Genomic DNA, 23,978 nt, shown 5'->3' on the forward strand with positions numbered 1-23,978 from the left:
GTATGAAGGACATAGGCTACAAGTGTATTCTAATTTACTGAACTAATGACTTTTGGGTTTTCTTTGGCTGTAAGCCATAATCATTAACATTAACAGAAATAAACACGTGAAATAGATCACGGTTTGTAATGACTCTAAATAATCAGTTTAACTTTTTGTATTGAAGAACTGAACGATATTAACTTTTTGATATTCTAATTTTGTTGAAGCACTTGTACATAACATAGACCCCAAGACTGCTGCATATTCATCCCATAGGAGACACCGAGGCTGCGGTATATACACCACATAGGAGACTTGGGGCTGCAGTATAGACATAATCACTGGAGATGCTGCTGTCGTCTTCTGTTTGACGGGAGCACATTGCGCACTAACTCTGCACGCAAAATATGTTCTGACACTGTCACTGGTCAGCGTCACAACGTAATCTTTCATAGCTTGTCACAGCTGTCAGTGGTGAATTCTGCTTGTCCATTCTAGCAGAATAAGAAGAAATTTAAGGGCTGCCAGCTGTCAAAACCCAGGTGTCAGCCCAAGCATTGCAGTCACTGGGTATCTGCACTGGATCCATAGGAAATGTCATCGAGGGCTGTAAACGGCCTACATCCCTGAGGTTCCCCACCCCTGCTTTTATGGGCTTAGAGCTAATGTCGAAGCAGAGGCAGCATTTTAGACTTTTGCCATCTGTAATACATTCTTTTGTGTTCATTTTGGATTTCTAGCTTACCATCACTTCCTATACAGACTCAGAACAGTAGTTCCTTGAAACAGGCTTTTGCAGGTAAGATATGTGCTGATTTAAAAACTTAACATTTCTGGACTTGTAAGTCTTGTTTATTGTAATTGATGTGATTTTTATTGGAAAAGTCCTGTTCACACGTCTAGGGTTTCAGTATGTCCGGTTTCATTAACAATTTTTGACCTGCTGAATAGTGTTGCATGTTGTGCTATCGTGCCCAGTTTAAAGAAAGAAAAAAATATTAGTTTTACTATGGTGAACAGATCCTAATGCTTGTAGGCTGTGTTAGTATAGCTCTAACATGCTTTAAAATTTCTTCCTTCTACTTAATCCTTCAGGCCGCTTCTGCTTGCCTAACGCTTGCCTCTACTAAACTGCATTATTATGTCAGTGCTCTATAAAGTAGTATATGTCAGGGCTAGTTTTCAGCTGTTCATTTTCTATATAGTGGGAGCTTTGGAACAGCCTTTGTAAATGCTAGTGCACCATTCTGGACCATGCACTTGGCATTTACCGTAGTTATCAACTTGTTTCAAGTTTTTTTTCTTTTTAACTCTGTTAAAACTGACGTCATTACTTACTTTTTGCATAAGCCGGTTATCTAAGCAGTGCGGCCATCGTGACAAATATGAAGATGTAGTACTCGCATCCGCCACACCTTGTTGGGTCCAGAATAGCCCAAACAGAATAAGTTGTACTGTCACTCCCTCAGCATTGACTTCTGATGCTGCACCTCTGGCAAAGCTCATGATAATGGGTTACAAATTATTCAATTTCATTCTAGAACTACACAGTAAGGTCACGTGTTAAAGGGGTTGTTCAATGTCAAAAATAAATGTAAAATGAACAGCCCCCCACCACCACGACCACTATATCCCCCATTTCTCCATTGGTTTCCATTGGGCCAGAAAGCGATAACATCACATCTTTGGTAATATGAGACCTGTAATGGCAGCGTTCAGATGTCTGGAACGGGACACCATCAGGGTGCCCAGTGCTTTATGAATGTTGTATATTTCTTTGTTTTTCAGGAGTCCTTCACTTCCCAGCCTCCCACTTGCTCCTGAGGATTGACAGTTTGGACCAGTGGAATGGTTGTGCCGCTGATCCAAACGGTGTGCTCTCTCATGCTTCAACTGACAGCATTGATACCTCTTCAGCATTAGAAGAGTATTTGGTCTCTGGACTTTGCTAGTATGTGCCTCTTTGACTAACAACTGGCCACTTCTGGTACACTGCAGAAGTGTCTGGTAACCTAGCATTGGGCAATAAACTAAATTAAGAATCTCTCTCCATTCTTGAGATCAAAGAGGATTTTTAATAAGTAAATTACAAAGTTGTTTCTTTTTTACAAGCAATTTTACCCATTTTGGAACATGAGGCATGTCAGAGAGACATAGGAGTCTTGCGCCGAGACCCCCAGGAAAACTAAAAGAGGCAGAAACCCATCAGCCCTCTCCTCCAGGGCTGACCTTAATAGAGTCTGTGAGCCCTTCTTCAGCCTCAGAGGCTCTTTATATTTATTCGGACTCCCATGACAGCACTACGAGAGAGGGGATCCGCCCTTAAGGAACAGGAAACCTACAGATACAAAAAGGGCGGCACCTCTCCCATGCATCAGTTGGTTTCCTGTTCCTAAAGGGACTGGATCCTACAGAAGTTTGTCTACAGGAATTCCAGGCTGGCCGATTCAGGTAGCGAGGGGGTCTCCTACCTCGGCTGGAGCGGGGTACCTGATGTGGTCACGGTGGCCCTGGCAGGGCTGCACGGCTGTGGCCTAATCAGCAAGGAGAGGTCGCCAGGGGGTGTCCGGTCTCCGGAGCCAGCGTGCGGTAAGTATATCGGGTCCTCCCTCCCTCGTGTGCTGTGGGGCTCTGATGGGGCGGCAGCGTCTAGGTGGCGCCAGCCGGAGTGCAGCTGGCTGGCCGCTGCGTTCCACGATGGTTGTAGCGCTGACAGGAACCTCGGCTCGCAGGATAGGAGATATCCAGGCACTTTCCAGACTTCCCCCATACACAGAAATCTTGTCAGACAGGGTAGTCCTTAGGCCAGACCCAGCATATCTGCCGAAGGTAGCGACACGTTTTCATAGATCGCAGGAGATAGTTTTGCCATCTTTTATTCCTAATCCTTCTAATCCTAAAGAGCAGGAGCTTCATACGTTAGATGTCAGGAGATCTCTTCTATAGTATATCTCAGCCACCAATGATTGGAAGAAAGATGAGGCACTGCTTCTTTCCTTCCAGGGTCCAAGGAAAGTGTGTAGAGTATCGAAATATTCACTAGCTAAATGGATTAGGGAGACTATCTCTCTGGCTTATATAGCAGGTGGGGGGCCAGCTCCGCAGAATCTAAAGGCACATTCCACCCGGGCCATGGCGTCATCCTGGGCAGAAAGATCTGGAGTATCAGTGGAACAAATATGTAAGGCGGCCACATGGTCATCCCCTTCCACATTCTTTAAGCACTATCGGTTGGATTTGGGGTCTTCCTCTGATCTCACCTTCGGGTTAAGGGTGCTACAAGCTATAGTCCCTCCCTAAGGTGGCTTACATATCTGTAAATCTCTCGTAGTGCTGTCACAGGAGTCCGAATAAAGCATTAAGCTACTTACTGGTAGCAGCATTTTTCGGAGGCCCATAACAGCACCCTTAGTTCCCTCCCTATTCACGTGGGAGTTGCACTTCCTAAAATGTATATAATGAGATATATAGATCTCACGTGCGGTGTCTAATTACAATGTAATAGAATATTTTTCAAACTGTATATAATGTATATTTGTGTACCACTAACCGCGGTAGTCCTCTCAGGCTCTGAAATACAACTGATGCATTGGAGAGGTGCTGCCCTTTTTGTATCTGTAGGTTTCCTGTTCCTTAAGGGCGGATGCCCTCTCTCGTAGTGCTGTCATGGGCCTACGAAAAATGCCGCTACCAGTAAGTGGCTTAATGCTTTCTTCAGTGCCATTCACTACCTGCACAGGGATTGCACTGTTATTTTACGGTTTCATTACAAGGTACTCTGAATAGAACTAATATTCAGACATTTGTTCCTGTAAAATCAATAGTGTTTGAGTCTTTTACACAGCAAAGGCTTCCTGCATTGCAGTGACATTTTATAGTTTCGATCTCCTCCAGACAGGGTGTAGCCTGCCCTGTGCAGATTGCACATATTTCTTACATTTTTCCCTGCTACAGCCTTGATCACAGGCATGTGAGTGGGATTTGAAGCTCAGCTATACCTTGGCCTCTAATCCCTGTATCACATGCTCCTCATCTAGGCTGTGACAGGGGGGAACACATGCATCATTGAAGTTGGTAGAAGAAACGGAGTACATTTATCTGCAAAATGAATCAAGATTGGTTTGTTTTTTTCAGTATAGTCTTGGAATGTAATAAGGCTATAATCTTATTCTGTCCCCCATCATGTGCACTGCATACATAGAATACAAAAAATTAATGCATTTACAAGTGAGAGAATAAGATGCGAGCGTCACAATCAGCTGCGGCCGCAGATGCGGCCCAGCCCATAGATGCCCCCAGCTGACCAACCTCAGAAGGCATGGGGCACGCGTCCCCCGGGGACCAAATACGGACCCTTTAAACCGCAGAGGGGGACCCGGCCTACCCGAACTAGGGGAGGGCAGCGACCGGGGTTCTGTGGCAGCTGAGCATATGGACAAGGAAAGAGACACGTAGGACTTGATTACACCGATACTTCAGGAATAGAGAAAGTAAAGTTTACTAAAGTAAAGTCACACAGTACATAAACAAAACATGACGATATCAGGCTCCCGATTCCACACCTCAGAAGGGTACCACCCAGTGGACCCCAAGGCACCAACGGATCACCGAGGCACACATAGGAAGGACATCAGGACCCAGGCAGGACATCAGGGTACATGAGGAGATCAGGATACAAACAGGACTTCAGGACATCTGGACTCAGGAAAGACCGCAGGACATCTGGACCCAGGGTCACCGGCAGACATTAGACAGGAGTCGTTCGGTTCCGGACATCCAACACGACCTACAGGCACCATCAGAGTCATCAGGCTCCAAGCTCCAGACAGCGGTCATCAGGTTCCAGACTGCGGTCATCAGGCTCCAGGCATCGGACCTAGGAAGGAACTAAAGCGTCATGGTGCAAACACCGCCGTACTGGACATGAGCCAGACAAGGTTAACACCGCATGGTAGTCAGAGCACAGAGTAGTAGATGCTCAGCAGAAACACCGGTTTCAAGAGACTGTCACTGGGAATGAGGCTCCAGATGCAGAGGGATTCCAGGAACATAATCACAGCAGACACAGTTCAAACAGGTTCAGGTTCAGGTACAGGACCGGTACAGGATCAAGGATTCGGGCCTTGATATATCGCCTCCAGGGCAGGCGCCAGAACAGGACAAAACAGGAATCAAGGCAAGGACTTTGGTACCAAAACGTAGACAGGAGAGGTGCAGGAACACAAATATACATAGCAAAGTTCAAGAGCTTTGTGAGTGTAGCTCAGGCCCCACCCATAGGGCGGGGGAGCTTTATATATGAGCTGCCCCTCAGCAATTGGCTGGGGGACAGCATTTGAAGTACACACCCTAACCCTGATAAAAGCAGGGTAGGTGTGGCCACGCACGCCCTAAGCACACACGGAAACCATTACAGCACCAACAGTGCAGGATCTGAGGTTCAGGGCACCTGGCTGAGACTGCATGCACTGAGCCACGTGGAAAGTCATGCACCAACTGCAAATGACCTCACAACCCGCGGACAGCTTCAAAGCAGCAACCAGGGACCGCACATGAGGAAGGTATGCAGCAGGGTAAATACATACAGTTAGGTCCATATATATTTGGACAGAGGCTACATTTTTCTAATTTTGGTTATTGACATTACCACAATTAATTGTAAACAAAACAATTCAGATGCAGTTGAAGTTCAGACTTTCAGCTTTCATTTGAGGGTATCCACATTAAAATTGGATGAAGGGATTAGGAGTTTCAGCTCCTTAACATGTGTCACCATGGTTTTAAAGGGACCAAAAGTAATTGGACAGATTCATTAATTTTAGATAAATTCATTTTTAGTACTTGGTTGAAAACCCTTTGTTGGCAATGACTGCCTGAAGTCTTCAACTCATGGACATCACGAGACGCTGTGTTTCCTCCTTTTTGATACTCTGCCAGGCTTTCACTGCGGTGGTTTTCAGTTGCTGTTTGTTTGTGGGCCTTTCTGTCTGAAGTTTAGTCTTTAACAAGTGAAATGCATGCTCAATTGGGTTGTGATCAGGTGACCGACTTGGCCATTCAAGAATATTCCACTTCTTTAATAAACTCCTGGGTTGCTTTGGCTTTGTTTTTGGTCATTGTCCATCTGAAGTATGAAACGACGACCAATCAGTTTTGCTGCATTTGGCTGGATCTGAGCATACAGTATGTCTATGAATACCTCAGAATTAATTTGGTTGCTTCTGTCCTGTGTCACATCATCAATAAACACTAGTGACCAAGTGCCACTGGCAGCCATGCACGCCCAAGCCATCACACTGCCTCCGCCGTGTTTTACAGATGATGTGCTTTGCTTTGGATCATGAGCTGTACCATGCCACCGCCATACTTTTCTCTTTCCATCATTCTGGTAGAGGTTGATCTTGGTTTCATTTGTCCAAAGAATGTTCTCCCAGAACTGTGCTGGCTTTTTTAGATGTTTTTTTTTAGCAAAGTCCAGTCTAGCCTTTTTATTCTTGATGCTTATGAGTGGCTTGCACCGTGCAGTGAACCCTCTGTATTTACTTTCATGCAGTCTTCTCTTTATGGTAGATTTGGATATTGATATGCCTACCTCCTGGAGAGTGTTGTTCACTTGGTTGGCTGTTGTGAAGGGGTTTCTCTTCACCATGGAGATTATTCTGTGATCATCCACCACTGTGGTCTTTCGTGGGCGCCCAGGTCTTTTTGCATTGATGAGATCACCAGTGCTTTCTTTCTTTCTCAGGATGTACCAAACTGTAGATTTTGCCACTCCTAATATTGTAGCTATTTCTCAGATGAGTTTTTTCTGTATTCACACCTTAAGGATGGCTTGTTTCACCTGCATGGAGAGCTCCTTTGACCACATGTTTACTTCACAGCAAAACCTTCCAAATGCAAGCACCAAACCTCAAATCAACTCCAGGGCTTTTATCTGCTTAATTGAGAATGACATAACGAAGGGATTGCCCACACCTGTCCATGAAATAGCCTTGGAGTCAATTGTCCAATTACTTTTGGTCCCTTTAAAAACAGGGTGGCACATGTTGAGGGGCATAGACTCCTAAACCCTTCATCCAATTTTAATGTGGATACCCTCAAATGAAAGCTGAAAGTCTGAACTTCAACTGCATCTGAATTGTTTTGTTTAAAATTCATTGTGGTAATGTCTATAACCAAAATTAGAAAAATGTTGTCTCTGTCCAAATATATATGGACCTAACTGTAAATGCCCATGTACGACTGCGCAGCAGAGCAGGGAACTGAGAAGGCTCCATTAAGGTAACAGCCAGAACGGCATGACAACGAGACTGGCTATAGAGGAATTGTCAGCAAAAATAAGCTTCTCTAGAGAGAACGGATGATAATGGCCACACAGCAAAGACAAAATGATGCTTGAACAGTATGTGTATCAGCAGCCATCAGTTTACAACCACTGACCTAATTGTGTGTTCTTCTCCCTCATTTCACCAGAGCGGCTTTGAATCTGCAAGAGCTAACTTCCCCCCAAAAAAACACTGAAAAGTGTCAGATAAAATTAATAATAATCTAACTATAACAACTTTTTACAATTTTTTTCAAATTATATCATGGCAGTATTAAAATAAGGAAAAATAAATATGTAGCTCTACCTACGAACCCTTGACACTTTAGTTCTGTTGCCAATGTCCCTCAACTTGTCTCTGGGCTTCCTCCTACTTGGATTAAGATTGGAGGCAAAGTGACCACCTTGAACCTTTTGTCATTCGTCTCAAACCATTTCTGGACAATTTTTTCAGCTGACATACCACCACCAGTGATGCCATAGCTAAGAAGGAATAACATCCATTTGGATTCCAAAATGATGTAAAAAGAAAATGGGTTCATCTTACTAGGTGTCAGGAGACAGCAAGAGAATCTTGTAAATATTCCACTGCTGTCTTTTTGTCAGGAGACATCTGACGGATCTCCCAGTGATTCCACTGCTGCCACCAAATTGCCAGGGACCAGCTGGATCTTGCCTAGTTCCCACAGCTGTATCTTTTTGTCACAAACTAGCTCTTTGTTACCTACAATTGTCAAAACAATCATGCTAGAGGAATTAATTTTACATCCTTATTCAGAAAAGTAGGCAGTGTTTATAAAAATGTAGAAAATATATTACAAAAAGGGACAAAACAATACATTACCGGGGGTGTCTTATAGTCCTGATGTCCCTAATCTGGCTGAGGTGGGGGAGTGGCAGTGGCAGAGCAGCGAGTCACAGGAAGCAGGAGCCGGCTGCTGTGGCTAACTCCTGTGCCCGCTGCTAAAGGGAAATTAATATTTACTCCATTCCATGCCCATGGGCGTGCAAAGGAGTGAATATTATTTTCTATTTAATAACAAGCACAGTGTTGGCCGCAGCTGCCGGCTTCTTGCAGCTTCCGGGCTTTCGAGTGTGCAGGCTACTTAAGGCAATGAATATTCGCTGCATTCCACTCCCATATTCCTTCCCTTTAGGAGCTGCACACATGAAAGCTCGGCAGCTGCAGGAACTCGGCGGCTGCAGCTAACACTGTGCTCGCTGAAGAGCAATGAATACTCGCTGTTCTCCGCGCACATAGACCTGGCATGGATAACAGAGTGTATTCGGGCAGCTGTCCTGGTCGACTTCTAGTCAGCACATGACGTCACTGCCATTTGCTGCTTACAAGCATAAAGCAGCTGCTGGCACTGGAGCAGGGCGCTGTGAGGGCGCGCGGGGAAGGTAAGTGTGTTTTTTTTTTTTTTTTTTTTTTTGCTTTTCTTTTGTTTTCTGCTGGGACCATGCACACCTGGATGGAGTCGGGGCCCTGCATACCAGGATAGGGATGAGGTCCCTGCATACCAGGTAAATATTCCCCTAAAGGTCCCAGGCGGGAGATATAAACCCCTTACTGCCATTGGAGGGGATAGTACGTCCAATGGCAGTACTCCTGCTTTGATGTGGGCTCCGGCGGTGGGCCTGCATCAAAGCCGGGACATGTCAGCTGTTTTGAACAGCTGACATGTGCCCGCAATAGGCGCGGGTGGAATCGCGATCCACCCACTCCTATTAAATAGTTAAATGCCGATGTTAAAATCTGACACTGATATTTAATGCGCGCTTCCTGCCATCCTTCTGGAAATGCGCGCATCGGTGACACCCTCCCCCCCTTGAGACCTATATGGTTGTTGATGCAGGACTGCTATGAGCGCCACCCTGTAGTCGGCGCTCATAGCAATGCAATAATTCTGCTACATAGAAGCGATCTGAGCATCGCCTCTATGTAGCAGAGGTGATCGAGTTGTGGCAACTTCTATCCTCCCATGGAGGCTATTGAAGCATGCCAAAACTTAAAGAAAAATAGTTTTAAAAATATATAAAAGTTTAAATCACGCTTCAGTCAAAAAAAAAAAAAAACAATAAAAATCAAACATACACATATTTGGTATCGCCGCCTTCAGAATCGCCTGTTCTCTCAATAAAAAAAAGGATTAACTTGATCGCTAAATGGCGTAGCAAGAAAAAAAATCAAAACGACATTAAAATGCAATAACGGGCGACTAAAAGAACGTATCTGCACAAATGTGGGTTCGTAATAAACATCAGCTCGGCGCGCAAAAAATAAGCCCTCACCCAACCCAAGATCACGAAAAATGGAGACGCTATGGGTATTGGAAAATGGTGCAATTTTTTTTTTTTTTTTTTTTTTGTTTACCAAATTTTGGAAGTTTTTTTCACCACTTAGATAAAACAGAACCTAGACATGTTTGGTGTCTATGAACTTGTAATGACCTGGAGAATCATAATGGCAGGTCAGTTTTAGCATTTAGTGAACCTACAAAAAAGCCAAACAAAAAACAGTGTGAGATTGCACCCTTTTTTTGCAATTTCAACGCACTTGGAATTTTTTTTTTCCAGTTCAAGACATGCAAAAACCAATGATGTCATTCAAAAGGACAACTTGTCCCCCCAAAAAAATAAGCCCTCACATGGCCATATTAACGGAAAAATAAAAAAAGTTATGTCTCTAAAAACTAAAACGTAAAACAGAAAAAAGTTCTGGTCATGAAGGGGTTAATGCCAGATTTCCTATCATTTTAGCTTTCTATAGATGGTAAACATGGCATATATACTGTTACCCATCGGGCTATTATTTTGGGGTGGAAGTGCAGACAACCTAGTGATGTAAATAACTGTGTTTGTTTGCCAAAGAAAATGTCTCCCATAACTATAGAACTTGTGATGGTCACAAAAAACAATATTCATAACTCAACATCGGCTCCAAAAAGTCTGCTTGGGAAGCCTCATCTCCACAGGCTCTGAAAGTCTTATCTCCCAGCTTCTTGCACAGACTATGTCCTAACCCACTTATAATAATAATCTTTATTTTTTTATATAGCGCTAACATATTCCGCAGCACTTTACACACATTATCATCGCTGTCCCCATTGGGGCTCACAATCTAAATTCCCTATCAGTATGTCTTTGGAATGTGGGAGGAAACCGGAGTACCTGGAGGAAACCCATACAAACTCTTTGCAGATGTTGTCCTTGGTGGGGTTTGAACCCAGGACTCCAGCTCTGCTAACCACTGAGCCACCGTGCTGCCTCACTTAAATTACCTTTTACAGCAGGAGGTCATAGTTGAACACGGTTTTGATGTTTGGAGTGCTAGCTCTTGACCACTTTCCGAGTTATGATAAAGCCATGCTTCAATCGCCAATATGAGGGAGACACGTCCTCTCTCAAGAGACTGTTTAGATATTGGTCCCATTTTACCATTACATCTATGACACTAGAGCTCTACCTTCATTGCTCTATGGTCCTATTCTTATGTTCACATGCTAATTAGTTGTAGGCTCTTTAGACAGTGGGTAGTATGATTACATAGCAAGCTGTATTTTCAATATATTTTTAGACCTTTCTATCATAACCATCATGAAGTTATTTAGTTGGGGCTACACTAGCTCTTCTGTGTGATCAGACCACCTAGCCTCCTCCCCCAATACTCCTCAGTGAGATTTGAGTGCCCCTGAGGCTAGTTTCCTGGTTCTCCTTTTTTGACCTTTTTTTGTTCATGTTCTGTATTAGAAATGCCAAAAAGACCTGGTGTTTAGAAGATGCTCCAACCCAGTCATCTAATAATCAGTTTGTCTCTTGTCTGCGTTGCACAGACTCTTACAGATAAGAGACCCTTAAAACCACACACTCGTATAAATTATTGAACTATAAACGCAATAGTGTATAATACATAATATAGTGATTGCCCCAGGTTCTCAGTGGTAAAGACTGGTGACCACTCAAAAGAGAGACTAAAAGAAAACCCCAGAAAAACGGACTATCATAAGAATACCGGACAAAATATATTCAATAAAAAATTGCCTTTATTAAATAGATAGTGGCAAACAGTAGTACTAGATAGCGCACATGTCTTTCATCTATCTGGACCGTGCATCAAATGATAAAAAAATATATTCTATACAATGAATATAATGTAACTAGATGGTGGCCCGATTCTAACGCATCGGGTATTCTAGAATATGCATGTCCACGAAGTATATTGCCCAGCCACGTAGTATATTGCCCAGCGACGTAGTACAGTTAGGTCCATATATAGTTGGACAGAGACAACATTTTTCTAATTTTGGTTATAGACATTACCACAACGAATTTTAAACAAAACAATTCAGATGCAGTTGAAGTTCAGACTTTCAGCTTTCATTTATGGGTATCCACATTAAAATTGGCTGAAGGGTTTAGGAGTTTCAGCTCCTTAACATGTGCCACCCTGTTTTTAAAGGGACCAAAAGTAATTGGACAGATTAAATAATTTTAAATAAAATGTTTATTTTTAGTACTTGGTTGAAAACCCTTTATTGGCAGTGACTGCCTGAAGTCTTGAACCAATGGACATCACCAGATGCTGTGTTTCCTCCTTTTTGATGCGCTGCCAGGCCTTCACTGCTGTGGTTTTCAGTTGCTGTTTGTTTGTTGGCCTTTCTGTCTGAAGTTTAGTCTTTAACAAGTGAAATGCATGCTCAATTGGGTTGAGATCAGGTGACTGACTTGGCCATTCAAGAATATTCCACTTCTTTGCTTTAACCCCTTCCCGACCCATGACGCCACGTAGGCGTCATGAAAGTCGGTGCCATTCCGACCCATGACGCCTATGCGGCGTCATGGAAAGATCGCGTCCCCCCCCCACCCTATCATACTTACCGATCCAGCCGTGGTCCCGTCCGTCTTCTCCCGGGCGCCGCCATCTTCCAAAATGGCGGGCGCATGCGCAGTGCGCCCGCCGAATCTGCCGGCCGGCAGATTCGTTCCAAAGTGCATTTTGATCACTGAGGTAGATTATATCTCAGTGATCAAAATAAAAAAAATAATAAATGACCCCCCCCCCCCTTTGTCACCCCCATAGGTAGGGACAATAAAAAAATAAAGACATTTTTTTTTTCCGCTAATGTTAGAATAGGGTTAGGGTTAGGGGTAGGGGTAGGGTTAGGGGTAGGGTTAGGGGTAGGGGTAGGGTTAGGGCTAGGGTTAGGGTTAGGAATGTGCACACGTATTCTGGTCCTCTGCGGATTTTTCCGCTGCGGATTTGATAAATCCGCAGTGCTAAACCGCTGCGGATTTATGGCGGATTTACCGCGTTTTTTTCTGCGCATTTCACTGCGGTTTTACAATTGCGATTTTCTATTGGAGCAGTTGTAAAACCGCTGCGGAATCCGCACAAAGAAGTGACATGCTGCGGAATGTAAACCGCTGCGTTTCCGTGCAGTTTTTCCGCAGCATGTGTACAGCGATTTTTGTTTCCCATAGGTTTACATTGAACTGTACACTCATGGGAAACTGCTGCGGATCCGCAGCGTTTTCCGCAGCGTGTGCACATACCTTTAGAATTAGGCTATGTGCACACGGTGCGGATTTGGCTGCGGATTCGCAGCAGTGTTCCATCAGGTTTACAGTACCATGTAAACATATGAAAAACCAAATCCGCTGTGCCCATGGTGCGGAAAATACCGCGCGGGAACGCTGCGTTGTATTTTCCGCAGCATGTCAATTCTTTGTGCGGATTCCGCAGCGTTTTACACCTGTTCCTCAATAGGAATCCGCAGGTGAAATCCGCACAAAAAACACTGGAAATCCGCGGAAAATCCGCAGGTAAAACACAGTACCTTTTACCCGCAGATTTTTCAAAAATGGTGCGGAAATATCTCACACGAATCCGCAACGTGGGCACATAGCCTTAGGGTTAGGGTTGGAATTAGGGTTGTGGTTAGGGTTAGGGGTGTGTTGGGGTTAGTGTTGTGGTTAGGGGTGTGTTGGGGTTAGGGTTGTGATTAGGATTATGGCTACAGTTGGGATTAGGGTTAGGGGTGTGTTGGGGTTAGTGTTGGAGTTAGAATTGAGGGGTTACCACTGTTTAGGCACATCAGGGGTCTCCAAACGCAACATGGCGCCACCATTGATTCCAGCCAATCTCGTATTCAAAAAGTCAAATGGTGCTCCCTCACTTCCGAGCCCTGACGTGTGCCCAAACAGTGGTTTACCCCCACATATGGGGTACCAGCATACTCAGGACAAACTGCGCAACAATTACTGGGGTCCAATTTCTCCTGTTACCCTTGTGAATCTAAAAAAATGCTTGCTAAAACATAATTTTTGAGGAAAGAAAAATGATTTTTTGTTTTCACGGCTCTGCGTTGTAAACGTCTGTGAAGCACTTGGGGGGGGTTCAAAGTGCTCACCACATATCTAGATAAGTTCCTTGGGGGGTCTAGTTTCTAAAATGGGGTCACTTGTGGGGGGTTTCTACTGTTTAGGCACACCAGGGGCTCTGCAAACGCAACGTGACACCCGCAGACCATTCCATCAAAGTCTGCATTTCAAAAGTCACTACTTCCCTTCTGAGCCCCGACGTGTGCCCAAACAGTGGTTTACCCCCACATATGGGGTATCAGCGTACTCAGGAGAAACTGGACAACAAATATTGGGGTCAAATTTCTCCTGTTACCCTTGGGAAAATTAAAAAATTCTGGGCTAAATAATTATTTTTGAGGAAAGAAAACGTATTTATTATTTTCACGGCTCTGCATTATAAACTTCTATGAAGCACTTGGGGGTTCAAAGTGCTCACCACACATCTAGATAAGTTCCTTTGGGGGTCTAGTTTCCAAAATGGGGTCACTTGTGGGGGGTTTCTACTGTTAAGCCACATCAGGGGCTCTGCAAACGCAACGTGACGCCCACAGAGCATTCCATCAAAGTCTGCATTTCAAAACGTCACTACTTCACTTCCGAGCCCCGGCATGTGCCCAAACAGTGATTTACCCCCACATATGGGGTATCAGCGTACTCAGGAGAAACTGGACAACAACTTTTGGGGTCAAATTTCTCCTGTTACCCTTGGGAAAATAAAAAATTGCAGGCTAAAAGATCATTTTTGAGAAAATAATTTTTTTTTTTATTTTCATGGCTCTGCGTTATAAACTTCTGTGAAGCACTTGGGGGTTCAAAGTCCTCACCACACATCTAGATTAGTTCCTTTGGGGGTCTAGTTTCTAAAATGGTGTCATTTCTGGGGGATCTCCAATGTTTAGGCACACAGGGGCTCTCCAAACGTGACATGGTGTCCGCTAATGATTGGAGCTAATTTTCCATTTAAAAAGGCAAATGGCGTGCCATCCCTTCCGAGCCCTGCCGTGCGCCCAAACAGTGGTTTACCCCCACATATGGGGTATCGGCGTACTCAGGACAAACTGGACAACAATATTTGGGGTCCAATTTCTCCTATTATCCTTGGCAAAATAGGAAATTCCAGGCTAAAAAATCATTTTTGAGGAAAGAAAAATTATTTTTTATTTTCATGGCTCTGCGTTATAAACTTCTGTGAAGCACCTGGGGGTTTAAAGTGCTCAATATGCATCTAGATAAGTTCCTTGGGGGGTCTAGTTTCCAAAATGGGGTCATTTGTGGGGGAGCTCCAATGTTTAGGCACACAGGGGCTCTCCAAACGCGACATGGTGTCCGCTAACAATTGGAGCTAATTTTCCATTCAAAAAGTCAAATGGCGCGCCTTCTCTTCCGAGCCCTGCCGAGTGCCCAAACAGTGGTTTACCCCCACATATGAGGTATCGGCGTACTCGGGAGAAATTGCCCAACAAATTTTATGATCCATTTTATCCTACTGCCCATGTGAAAATGAAAAAATTGAGGCGAAAAGAATTTTTTTGTGAAAAAAAAATTACTTTTTCATTTTTACAGATCAATTTGTGAAGCACCTGAGGGTTTAAAGTGCTCACTAGGCATCTAAATTAGTTCCTTGGGGGGTCTAGTTTCCAAAATGGGGTCACTTGTGGGGGAGCGCCAATGTTTAGGCACACAGGAGCTATCCAAACGCGACATGGTGTCCGCTAACGATGGAAATAATTTTTCATTCAAAAAGTCAAATGGCGCTCCTTCCCTTCCGAGCCTTACCATGTGCCCAAACAGTGGTTTACCTCCACATGTGAGGTATTGGTGTACTCAGGAGAAATTGCCCAACACATTTTAGGATCCATTTTATCCTGTTGCCCATGTGAAAATGAAAAAATTGAGGCTAAAAGAATTTTTTTGTGAAAAAAAAGTACTTTTTCATTTTTACGGATCAATTTGTGAAGCACCTGGGGGTACAAAGTGCTCACTATGCATCTAGATAAGTTCCTTGGGGCGTCTAGTTTCCAAAATGGGGTCACTTGTGGGGGAGCTCCAATTTTTAGGCACACGGGGGCTCTCCAAACGTGACATGGTGTCCGCTAAAGAGTGGAGCCAATTTTTGATTCAAAAAGTCAAATGGCGCTCCTTCCCTTCCAAGCCCTGCCGTGCGCCAAAACAGTGGTTTACCCCCACATATGAGGTATCAGCGTACTCAGGACAAATTGGACAACAACGTTCGTGGTTCAGTTTCTCCTTTTACCATTGGGAAAATAAAAAAATTGTTGCTAAAAGATAATTTTTGTGACTAAAAAGTTAAATGTTCATTTTTTCCTTCCATGTTGCTTCTGCTGCTGTGAAGCACCTGAAGGGTTAATAAACTTCTTGAATGTGGTTTTGAGTACCTTGAGGGGTGCAGTTTTTAGAATGGTGTCACTTTTGGGTATTTTCAGCCATATAGACCCCTCAAACTGACTTCAAATGTGAGGTGGTCCCTAAAAAAAATGGTTTTGTAAATTTCGTTGTAAAAATGACAAATCGCTGGTCGAATTTTAACCCTTATAACTTCCTAACAAAAAAAAATTTTGTTTCCAAAATTGTGCTGATGTAAAGTAAACATGTGGGAAATGTTATTTATTAACTATTTTGTGTCACATATCTCTCTGGTTTAACAGAATAAAAATTCAAAATGTGAAAATTGCGAAACTTTCAAAATTTTCGCCAAATTTCCGTGTTTATCACAAATAAATGCAGAATTTATTGACCTAAATTTACCACTAACATGAAGCCCAATATGTCACGAAAAAACAATCTCAGAACCGCTAGGATCCGTTGAAGCGTTCCTGAGTTATTACCTCATAAAGGGACACTGGTCAGAATTGCAAAAAACGGCAAGGTCTTTAAGGTCAAAATAGGCTGGGTCTTGAAGGGGTTAATAAACTCCTGGGTTACTTTGGCTTTATGTTTTGGGTCATGTCCATCTGTAGTATGAAACGACGACCAATCAGTTTGGCTGCATTTGGCTGGATCTGAGCACACAGTATGGCTCTGAATACCTCAGAATTCATTTGGCTGCTTCTGTCCTGTGTCACATCATCAATAAACACTAGTGACCCAGTGCCACTGGCAGCCATGCATGCCCAAGCCATCACACTGCCTCCGCAGTGTTTTACAGATGATGTGGTATGCTTTGGATCATGAGCTGTACCACGCCTTCACCATACTTTTCTCTTTCCATCATTCTGGTAGAGGTTGATCTTGGTTTCATCTGTCCAAAGAAAATTCTTTCCAGAACTGTGCTGGCTTTTTAAGATGTTTTTTAGCAAAGTCCAGTCTAGCCTTTTTATTCGTGATGCTTGAGTGGCTTGCACCGTGTAGTGAACCCTCTGTATTTACTTTCATGCAATCTTCTCTTTATGGTAGATTTGGATATTGATGCGCCTACCTCCTGGAGAGTGTTGGTCACTTGGTTGGCTGTTGTGAAGGGGTTTCTCTTCACCATGGAGATTATTCTGTGATCATCCACCCCTGTTGTCTTCTGTGGGCGCCCAGGTCTTTTTGCATTGATGAGATCACCAGTGCTTTCTTTCTTTCTCAGGATGTACCAAACTGTAGATTTTGCCACTCCTAATATTGTAGCAATTTCTCGGATGGTTTTTTTCTGTTTTCGCAGTCTAAGGATGGCTTGTTTCACCTGCATGGAGAGCTCCTTTGACCGCATGTTTACTTGACAGCAAAACCTTCCAAATGCAAGCAACACACCTCAAATCAACTCCAGACCTTTTATCTGCTTAATTGAGAATGACATAACGAAAGGATTGCCCACATCTGTCCATGAAATAGCCTTGGAGTCAATTGTCCAATTACTTTTGGTCCCTTTAAAAACAGGGTGGCACATGTTAAGGAGCTGAAACTCCTAAACCCTTCATCCAATTTTACTGTGGATACCCTCAAATAAAAGCTGAAAGTCTGAACTTCAACTGCATCTGAATTGTTTTGTTTAAAATTCATTGTGGTAATGTCTATAACCAAAATTAGAAAAAAGCTGTCTCTGTCCAAATATATATGGACCTAACTGTATATTGCCTATCGACGTAGTATATTGCCCAGTGATGTAGTATATTGGCCAGTGACGTCATATACAGCACAGAGCCACATAGTATATTGCCCAGCCACGTAGTATATTGCCCAGTGACGTAGTATACAGCACAGAGCCACGTAGTATATTGCCCAGCCACGTAGTATACAGCACAGCCACGTAGTATATTGCACAGCCATGTAGTATATTGTCCAGCCACGTAGTATATTGCAAAGCGATCTAGTATATTGTCCAGCCACGTAGTATATTGCCCAGCCTTGTAGTATACAGTACAGAGGCACGTAGGATATTGCGCAGTGACGTACTATATTACCGAGCCACGTATGTCACAGGTTAAAAAAATAAAAAATAAACATACTCCCCTAACGATCCGAGGGCCCCTTGTAGTTGAACATACTCACCATTCTGGTCACTGCTCCTCAGCGTCCCGTCTCTCCGCTTCCTGGGATCCAACGGCGCTGTGCAGATGGGCGCGTGGCTGCCGCCATCTTGCGTTCCCAGGATTACCCATAAGACCTTGCGAGACCGCTAGGTCTTATGGGTAATTTCGCAAAGCATCGGTGGGAAAGGAAGATGGCGGCAGGCGCCAGCGGCTCAGCGGACAACGGAGGGTGAGTATAGCAGTTTTTTTGTTTTTGTATTATTTTTAACATTAATTTTTTACTATTGATGCCGCATAGGCAGCATCAATAGTAAAAGGTTGGGGACACACAGGGTTAATAGCGGCGGTAACGGAATTCGTTACCCGCGGCATAACGCAGTCCGTTACCGCCGGCATTAACCCTGTGTTAGCAGTATGGAGTGGGCGCCAGGGACACTGACTGCGGGGAGCGGGCGCCAGGCACTGACTGCGGGGAGCGGGCGCCAGGCACTGACTGCGGGGAGTGGGCGCCGGGCACTGACTGCGGGGAGGAAGGAGCGGCCATTTTCTTCCGGACTGTGCCCGTCGCTGATTGGTCGTGGCTGTTTTGCGGCGACCTGGATTTCCATGATAGACAGAGGTCACGACCAATGAATATCTGTGACAGAAGGACAGACAGACTGAAGTACCCCTTAGACAATTATGTATATAGATAACCATAAAACCACTAGAACAGATGCCGGATATATATATATATATGGATATATATATATGGATATATATATATATATATATATATATGTATATATATATGTATATATATATATATATATATATATATATATATATATATATATATATATATATATATATATATATATATATATATATATATACACATACATATATATATATATATATATATATATATATATATACACATACATACATGTGTATATATACATAAAGTATTGACACCCCTGCAATGCTGTCAGATAATACTAATTTTCTTCCTGAAAATGATAGCAAACACAAATTATTTGGTATTCGTATTTAATTTGTCTTAAATGAAAAAACACAAACGAATTGTCCGAAAGCCAAATTGGATATATTTCCACACTAAACATAAAAAAGGGGGTGGACAAAAGTATTGGCACTGTTCGAAAAATCATGTGATGCTTCTCTAATTTGTGTAATTTACAGCACCTGTAACTTACCTGTGGCACCTAACAGGTGTTGGCAATAACTAAATCACACTTGCAGCCAGTTGACATGGATTAAAGTTGACTCAACCTCTGTCCTGTGTCCTTGTGTGTACCACATTGAGCATGGATAAAAGAAAGAAGACCAAAGAACTGTCTAAGGACTTGAGAAACCAAATTGTGAGGAAGCATGAGCAATCTCAAGGCTACAAGTCCATCTCCAAAGACCTGAATGTTCCTGTGTCTACCGTGCGCAGTGTCATCAAGAAGTTTAAAGCCCATGGCACTGTGGCTAACCTCCCTAGATGTGGACGGAAAAGAAAAATTGACAAGAGATTTCAACGCAAGATTGTGCGGATGTTGGATAAAGAACCTCGACTAACATCCAAACAAGTTCAAGCTGCCCTGCAGTCCGAGGGTACAACAGTGTCAACCCGTACTAGCCGTCGGCGTCTGAATGAAAAGGGACTGTATGGTAGGAGACCCAGGAAGACCCCACTTCTTACCCCGAGACATAAAAAAGCCAGGCTGGAGTTTGCCAAAACTTACCTAAAAAAGCCTAAAACGTTTTGGAAGAATGTTCTCTGGTCAGATGAGACAAAAGTAAAGCTTTTTGGGCAAAGGCATCGACATAGTTTACAGGAGAAAAAAGAGGCATTCAAAGAAAAGAACACTTTCCCTACAGTCAAACATGGCGGAGGTTCCCTGATGTTTTGGGGTTGCTTTGCTGCCTCTGGCACTGGACTGCTTGACCGTGTGCATGGCATTATGAAGTCTGAAGACTACCAACAGCAGCATAATGTAGGACTCTTACAGGTACGCATTTTTCCTTTTACCAACCCCATGCGGGAAGTAAGCAGATCAATGCATTCCTATGTGTGCGGAATCGCTGTGATTCCACAAAAAGAGCATGCTGCGTAGTTTTCTGCGATGCAATTCCGCCGTGGAAAAATACGCAGCATTAGCACAGTATTGCGGAATCCCATTGAATTCAATGGGCTGTTGTGTATGCGTTTTCGTGGTGAAAAAAACGTGGCAAAAATGCATACAATCTGCAACGTGTGCGCATAGCCTTAAAGGGAACCTGTCACCCCGTTTTTTCAGATTGAGATATAAATACTGTTAAATAGGGCCTGCGCTGTGCGTTACTATAGTGTATGTAGTGTACCCCGATTCCCCACCTATGCTGAGAAATACATTACAAAAGTCGCCGTTTTCGCCTGTCAATCAGGCTGGTCAGGTCGGGTGGGCGTGGTGACATCGCTCTTTTCTTCCCCAGCTTTCCGTTGGTGGCGTAGTGGTATGCGCATGTCCAAGTTCCGAATTCCCTGCGCGCACGTGAAGACACAGCGCGCGATCTGCGCTGTCATCCCTTTCATCGGTGGGGGCGGCCATCTTCCTGGGGCCGCGCGTGTGCAGATAGTGTGCTCTGCTGCACGGGGCTTCCGCGCGTGCGCAGAAGAGATCGCGGCGGCCATTTTCCCAAAGCCGAGATGCAAACTCGGCTTTGGGAAAATGGCCGCCGCGATCTCTTGTGCGCACGCGTGGCATCCCGCGGCCATTTTCCTGAAGCCCCGTGCAGCAGAGCACTCTATCTGCGCACGCGCGGCCCCAGGAAGATGGCCGCCCCCACCTATGAAAGGGATGACCGCGCAGATCGCGCGCTGCTTGTTCACGTGGATTAGTCACTTCAACATGCGCACACCACTACGCCACCAACGTAAAGCTGAGGAAGAAACAGCGCTGTGAACACGCCCACCCGACCTGACCAGCCTGATTGACAGGCGAAAACGGCGACTTTGGTAATGTATTTCTCAGCACAGGTGGGGAATCAGGGTACACTACATACACTATAGTAACACACAGCGCAGGCCCTATTTAACAGTATTTATATCTCAATCTGAAAAAACGGGGTGACAGGTTCCCTTTAAGCTTAAATAATAATAATAATAATCTTTATTTTTATATAGCGCTAACATATTACGCAGCGCTTTACAGTTTTTCACACATTATCATCACTGTCCCCCGATGGGGCTCACAATCTAAAATCCCTATCAGTATGTCTTTGGAATGTGGGAGGAAACCGGAGTGCCCGGAGGAAACCCACGCAAACTCTTTGCAGATGTTGTCCTGGGTGGGATTAGAACCCAGGACGCCAGCGCTGCAAGGCTGCTGTGCTATCCACTGCGCCACCGTGCCGAGCTTAGATTACATTTTACAAAACTTCAGTCTGTTATTCTTTTCCAACATTTATCTGCTTCTGCCTTTCCATAAAAAAAAAAGATGGAATATGGGAATGATGTTATGGCTGATCAATGTATAAACTTCAAGAATGTCAGTTTGACAAAGAACATTAAGGATAACCTATGTTACTATCTACCAATGGTGTTTTTAAGAATCTTTTCACTAGTAATTTAGTCTTGAGTACTCTTGACTTGGCTATATTAACCCTTTAACTACCTGTGCTGTACTTTTTTTTTTTTTTTTTTATCAGGTTGTGTGTATGGAGAGAGCACGGATGCATTATTTACCCCATTGGGGTATAAATAAAAACTACAGCTTAGTGTGGAAGTAACAAGCCCTCATGCAGATCCATTAACGGAAAAATAAGTTACATGTTACTACAAATGTTTTTTGTTCAGATTTTTTTTTTTTTACTTTTACAATAGAAAAAGCCCTTAGATATGGCCCTAATCCTATTGGCTTAGAATCATATTGTGAGGCCATTTGTAGAGTTGATCTAATTTGTTTGGGTTCCGTCTTATTCAGCAAGCTATAGCGCTTACCGAATAAGTTGCAGAGGGATCCCGGCTTCCTGGATCACGCCAGGTGATCCACGCCGCAGCTGCATGTTGTGGCTCTGTGACTGTCACAGCACATGCATGGAGAGCGTAACAAACAGGCTCTAGGAACTTAAAGGGAACCAGTCACCAGGATTGTGCACAGTAACCTACAGACAGTGTCAAGTCTGTGCCCTTATACTGATTACAATGATCCCTTGGTTGTTGTGTAATCTTTATTTTCTGTTAATGATATACTCGTGCCCAGGGGTGGCCTGTAGGGGGTCTTCATGTGGTGCTCTGCTTAGGTATTCATAATGCAGACTGCTGATCTTCCCCCTAGTTTGCATAATAAATACCTGTACATAGTGAAGAAAAAAAAATGCTTCTGCAGGCAGGTGCCAGCCGTGGCTCCCGTGCTGCAGCATAGTCACATGTTTAGTGTCCAGTTAATAAGTATTCTTGAGTTATTGAGCAAAAAATAAATTTGAAAATGACGCCTGAGAGGTAGCAGCTATCGGTGTGTGTATAGAGATCCGATGGCTACTATTGCTCAGGCATCGGCGGCGCCATCTTGCTGTAGAAGAAAAGAACTTCCTGATCCAAGATGGCGCTTCCTGCGCAGTAGCAGTTCTTGCAGATCGAGATCTTGGAGGAGGAAATTCTTTTTTTCTTCTCCAGCAAGGTGGTGCTGCCTGCGCAATAGGAGCTATCGGAAGAGGTTTTTAGCGATGCAAAGTTTATTTATGTCCGTTTTTTTTTTTTATCACGTTTTATTCCTCTTTTTGTTCGGCGGTATGATGATAAAGCATTGTTTTTTGCCTTGTTTGTTTATTTTTTTATGGTGTACGCTAAAGGGGTTAACTAGTGGGACAGTTTTATAGGTCAGGTTGTTGTGGACTCAGCGATACTAAATGTGTACTTTTTGTTTTTATACAAATATTTATTTATAGATAAAATCTTTAGTTTTGATTTTTGTTAATATTTTTGCAATTTAACATTTTTTTTTTTTAACTCTGTCACACTATGGGACTATCATTTTTTGCAGGCTGATCGCTTGTACAGCATGGGGATGCAGCCGCATCCCCATGCTGTACAAAAACTGTTAGTTCTGCACTGACAAAATTACCGATCATGCACTGCGCATGATCAAGCAACTTTCTTAACTCTGGTGAGCCAGATGTCATCATGACGACATTGGGTCACCATGGCAATTCTCAGGACCCTGCATCACTCCGTGGGTCTCCTATCCATATGTAGAGTAGCGGTCCTGCCGACTCCCGAAATGCTGCGATCACGTTAAAATCCCGGGAGTGGTGCATGACTGCTCCTGGCTATTAGTGCTGGGTGTCAGCTGTCAGAATCAGCTGACATCTGGCAGCGATCGCCGTTGCACAGCCGATCATGATGATGTAGTAATCCATTCCTGGTCAAATACGCACAGGGTCTATGTCAGAAAGGGGTTAATGACCAAGCCAAATTTTACATTTCTGACCATTGTCACTTTATCTTAATATATATATACTTGCCTTGTAATGTCTTCACATCCTGTTCCGTCCAGATGTGTCCGGATCCAGAATTCCAAGTGGAGGAAGTTCACCACACTCACACTGTATACGCTGTACGCACAACACACACACAGTATCCCCGTACGCAGCCTCTTGAGCAGTACCACCAGCGTAACACCATTGCACCACACACAAACTGTGTGCGCCGTATGTACCTCACACAAACACACACTGTATACGCTGTACGCACAACACACGCACTGTATCCTCCGTACGCAGCCTCTTGAGCAGTACCACCAGCGGAACACCATCGCACCACACACAAACACTGTATACGCCGTACGCACCTCACATAAACACACACT

The 23,978-nt window shown here is 43.9% G+C and overlaps 1 protein-coding gene across 4 annotated transcripts in view; it reads left to right on the plus strand.

Annotated features, from left to right (window-relative positions):
* The window catches only part of DTX2 (deltex E3 ubiquitin ligase 2), a 176,335-nt gene that overhangs the window by 77,620 nt on the left and 74,737 nt on the right, over positions 1–23,978 (plus strand). For all 4 annotated transcript variants that reach the window (XM_069757297.1, XM_069757294.1, XM_069757295.1 and 1 more), the window contains exon 4: positions 723–781. In XM_069757297.1, coding sequence (XP_069613398.1) covers positions 723–781 — 59 coding nt within the window. The remainder of the gene's footprint in view (positions 1–722; positions 782–23,978) is intronic.

This window comes from Ranitomeya imitator, chromosome 3, assembly GCF_032444005.1.
Source record: "Ranitomeya imitator isolate aRanImi1 chromosome 3, aRanImi1.pri, whole genome shotgun sequence".
Lineage (NCBI taxonomy): Eukaryota > Metazoa > Chordata > Amphibia > Anura > Dendrobatidae > Ranitomeya > Ranitomeya imitator.